At 36.8% G+C, this 4,828-nt stretch overlaps 1 protein-coding gene across 1 annotated transcript; it reads left to right on the top strand.

Annotated features, from left to right (window-relative positions):
• Positions 1–247: 247 nt before the first annotated feature.
• On the top strand, positions 248–4,501 carry LOTGIDRAFT_123886 (hypothetical protein; the record flags this gene model as incomplete). Its single annotated transcript, XM_009060910.1, has 2 exons — positions 248–3,233; positions 3,309–4,501. The coding sequence occupies 2 exons, from the start codon at positions 248–250 to the stop codon at positions 4,499–4,501; spliced, it is 4,179 nt and encodes a 1,392-aa protein (XP_009059158.1).
• Positions 4,502–4,828: the final 327 nt, after the last annotated feature.

Here is a 4,828-nt window from a genome sequence, read left to right on the forward strand (position 1 = left end):
ATAGATTCACACTTTAAACAAGTACATGTATTCAATTTAGACGACACTTGAGATTCACGCATGCGTAAACAGAAATGGTAGATGTGGACAGTGAGTTGATTTGTTTTGAGGGCGTCAAACTTTTTCTAAGATGCCCTGGAATAGTGACTCTCTTGTTTTCGACGTGTTTTGATACCCGAACAGTTATGTAGGGACTACCTCGTCCATCTGCCTTGTTTTTATACCAGTGAAAACTCATAAAATCAAAATGTATTTTCCAATTGGATGGCCAAAGTATCTGAAAATAGACGAAGTTTCTTCCAGTCCCATACGTTATATTGTTAGCAGTTGTGATCGGATGCTGTTTGCTGTGATCTCAGATGACTGTCTATCATTATGGTATTCAAAGCCATGTGTTAAAATAGTAACACATTCACAATCAAAGAAAACTTTAGCGAAATTTGGAACATATATGGCAGCAGAATGGAAACCAGATTCCTCAATGATAGCTGTTATAACATCCAATCATCATGTTGTTTTCTATCGAGTTGAAATAGACATATCAGTGCCAAATCATCACTGTTTGTATGTGCAACATGAGGGAAAAACACCTCAAAATCCACGTTTCAATATAAATGGTATCCTTGATAGCGACAGTGTTCCTGCTATTAAATTGATATTTGAAACAAGCGTGACTTTAACAACTGATATAGCGTGCTGTTTGTGTGTAAGAGATGAAATTCTTATAAGTACTGTGGATGGATTTTTGAATAGGTTAAAATGGAATGGCAATAAAAATGAAAAAGCAACTTTACATTTAAGTGATATTCCAGTTTCTGTTGACCTTCAACAATTTCGTGCTTCAAAATTAACTGAAAGTGATGGTCATGCTGTTAATATGGAATATAGCCCAACTCTTGGAGGATATAGTTTAGTGTTATCTAGTGGAAAAGCCTTATTCCTCATTCCACCGTCAACTAGAGCTGAAAGAGCTACAGCCCATGCTGTTAGAGCTCAGGATTTGAGTGATGCTGTGACAGTAGCTGTTAATCATAGATATCGTCTTATTGCATTTGGTTGTTTAACTGGTGAAGGAATTGTGTACACAATAGATGAAGCAGTAGGAGCGTTGGAAGTTTCTCATAAACTTATCATATCTAGTAAAGAATTTCCAGATGTTGGAAATATAGCTGGTTCTGTTAGTTGTCTAAAATGGACTCCTGATGGCACTGCCTTAGCTCTTACTTGGAAAAATGGTGGCTTCTCTTTGTGGAGCGTATTTGGTGCCTTACTTGTGTGCACACTTGGTGGGGACTATGTATTTCAGAAAGATAGTTCTCTGCTATACCCTTATCCTGTCACCTCCTTAGAGTGGGGATTAGAGGGATATCATTTATGGATGGTGTGTGAAAGTGCTACTGATTCAAAATCACATACTGAAGATGACTTACCTTCTTCTTCAATTGAAAGTTCCAAATCAGAACTGATTCAGTTTCAATTTGTCAAGAGTGCGTTGTCAGTGAATCCCTGTGTAGGAAATCATGAACATGTATTTCTACAAGGAGAAGATAAACTTTATATGAGCACTAGTGACACTGTATCTCGTCATTCTCCACAGCCAAAAGGTGAACAATCTAATATTGATATTGGTAATAAAAATTGGCAAGTTATACCTATATCTCATAATTACACAGCAGCTAACTGGCCTATAAGATACTCAGCTGTAGACCGTGCAGGTCAGTGTATAGCTGTTGCTGGTAAAACTGGCTTTGCTCATTATGCACTCTTTCACAGAAAATGGAAATTGTTTGGAAATGAAACTCAAGAACGTGATATGGTTGTTTCTGGGGGTATTACGTGGTGGAAAGATTTTATATGCTTGGCATGTTACAATATTCCAGGCCAGCAAGATGAAATTAGATTTTACCCTCGAAACTGTAAACTTGATAATACATTTGCCCATGTCTGCAAGGTACCATCACAAGTTTTGTTATTGAACACATTTAAAGATACTTTGATAATATTTTGTGCTGATAGCCATGTGATGCTATTTGGAATTGAACGGAAAAACACTCAACCAAATCCAACTGTGGTAGTACATAAAATTCAAGAAGTTTCACTTAGTAACTTTATTCCTCATCCGCTCTGTGTTGCTGGATTAACTCTTACATCTCTAACGTCTGAATCATTACTCACAAAGGCACAACATACTGCTAAAGAAGCTGAAAGTATGTTGCTAAATGTCTCAGGAAAACTTCTCATGTTTCAAAGAGATAGATCCGCTCAGTCAAAACCTTCAAAAGGTGATGAAAGAAAACTTAAACCACTTCCATTTTATTCCCCAAGTGTGGTAGCAACCTCTGTAGAAAATATTTGGGCTACATCAAAAGCAAATTCAGGAAAAGTGCAATTGATGGAGGCACTGTGGCTTGGATGCGGTGCACATGGAATGAAAGTTTGGTTGCCATTATATCCGCGAAATGAAGGCAAAGCCCACAACTTTATGTCTAAGAGAATTATGCTTCCATTCAATGTAGATATATATCCACTAGCTGTGTTATTTGAAGATGCTGTTATATTAGGGGCAGCATCAGATGCCGTGTTTTATGAAAACTCATTCAGTGCTTCGCCTCCCTCTAACTTGGATGGTGGTAAAATAGCTCACTTACCATTTTGTATTTTAGAGAGAACTAGTCAAATTTATTTACACCATATTTTACGACAATTGCTTCGTCGAAATCTTGGATTTCATGCCTTAGACTTAGCTCGGTGTTGCACTGAATTACCTTACTTCCCACATGTTTTAGAACTTTTATTGCATGGTGTTTTAGAAGCCGAAGCAACATCTAAAGCACCAATTCCTGATCCTTTACTTCCCAGGGTAGTTGCATTTATTCAAGAATTCCCAGAATTTTTACAAACAGTTGTTCACTGTGCTAGAAAGACTGAAGTTGCATTGTGGCCTTATTTATTTTCAACAGTTGGAAATCCTAAAGATCTATTTGAAGAATGCTTAAAAGTTGGTGGAAATCTAGAAACTGCAGCTTCATACCTAATAATCTTACAAAATTTAGAAAATCCCAAAGTGAGTCGCCAACATGCCACACTTCTTCTTGAGGCCTCTTTAGAATCTAATTGTTGGGAACTTTGTCGTGATTTAGTGCGGTTTTTACAAGCTATTGATCCAAATGATGTTGATTCGCCACCTCATGGTTCAGTTAACCGTATGTCTGGATCATCAAATTATCAGTCAAGTTACCCTAGTCCTCCAATTACACCCTCTGATAATGGTAGCTTTAGCTATAGTAATGTAAGTAACATTGGACGAGTACGTACAGCCAGTGTTGCTGGTGATGCAATTTCTAGAGATGTTCCCAAACCAAAGGAAAAGCTCAAACAAACTGTGTCTGACTCAAAGGTTATTTCCAGTAAAAAGCCTCTGCAACGTACCAAGTCCAATGAAGCTTCAGCTGAGAAAGTATACATTGATATGATATTATCTAGACATGCCCGAAAACTTTTGAGTACAAACCAGATAAGAACTTTGGGATACTATTCTGCCAATATGCAAGGTTTTCAGCTAGTGTCATGGTTACGAAGAGAAAGAGTTCGAGCTGCTAAATTGGAAGATTTTGTGACTGCTGTTCGAGATGTGCATTCACAGTTTGATTGGCCTTTACCCATTCTAACTTACAACACATATCATCAAATGAAAAAAGACATGGCTCTATCAGTTTCTAGTTTAGCATCGTCATCTCTTCTGGAGGAGGACATACTAGGATCACCAACTTTTGCTAATGGAACAGATAGTAGCTTTGTTATGTCTTCTCTTAGTTCCTCAGTGCCTCCACCACCTGACTCTTTTACATGTATGTCTCAATCACAATCTGATGATGTACTGCTCAGACCTCAATTATCAAAAACTGAAGAAAGTAGTTTAGCTACTATGGAGATCTCAGATAGTAGCTCTTTATTAGGTGAATATGAACTGGTGAATGATATAGTTTTAGGATGTGAACAACAAGAGACTCTCGATCTGGAAACGATGACGCAGGAAGCTGCAAATCGTGGACCCCCTCAATCAGAGATAGAATTACGATATTTATTACAAATATTTTTGGAAGCAGGTTGTTTGGAGTGGGCTTTGGTGATAGCAATAGTTTTAAGAGATACTCTTGGTGTTTCCAGAACTGTGAATACTGCCAGTTTGACAGATACTCAGTTGGATATGGTAGCTAGAATGAGAGAAGGCTTGTCATATCTAGAACTGTGGGTGGATACTGAATGTGTTGGTTATAAACCATTCTTTCATTCTATTAGAAACCAGATTCAAGTTTTAGCTAAGATAAGTGAACAAACTGTAACAGAACGCCAGTCCTCTATTTCTCCACGACATTCTCCAACATATGAACTAGAAGAGGGAAATTCTTCTCCTGTCATACAAAATATTCGTGGTAATGACATGTTTACAGAAAATGACATTGAAAATGAAGAGAAACAAAGTGAATGTATTTTATCATAATCATTATTTATTTCACAAAGGTAATTAGAAATTTTCAGAAACTCAAATTGGCAGCGTACTAAAATACATATGAGCACCATATTGAACCTTAGGGTTGAAACTTATTGGGTTACACAACATTTCTGCAATCTATGCATCTATTCATATTATCAATTTTAAAGATTATTCAATCATACCACACTTAATGTTCAATATTAGTTCAGTATGAATTCATTGTACTTTGTCTTGGTGTTATATGTTTCAGAGTACACTATAACTTAGTTTAATCTGAATATTTTATTCATTACTAGTTATGAATGTACTAACAAAGGGTTGCTATGACAATGG

Source organism: Lottia gigantea, assembly GCF_000327385.1.
Source record: "Lottia gigantea unplaced genomic scaffold LOTGIsca_45, whole genome shotgun sequence".
Taxonomy (NCBI): domain Eukaryota; kingdom Metazoa; phylum Mollusca; class Gastropoda; family Lottiidae; genus Lottia; species Lottia gigantea.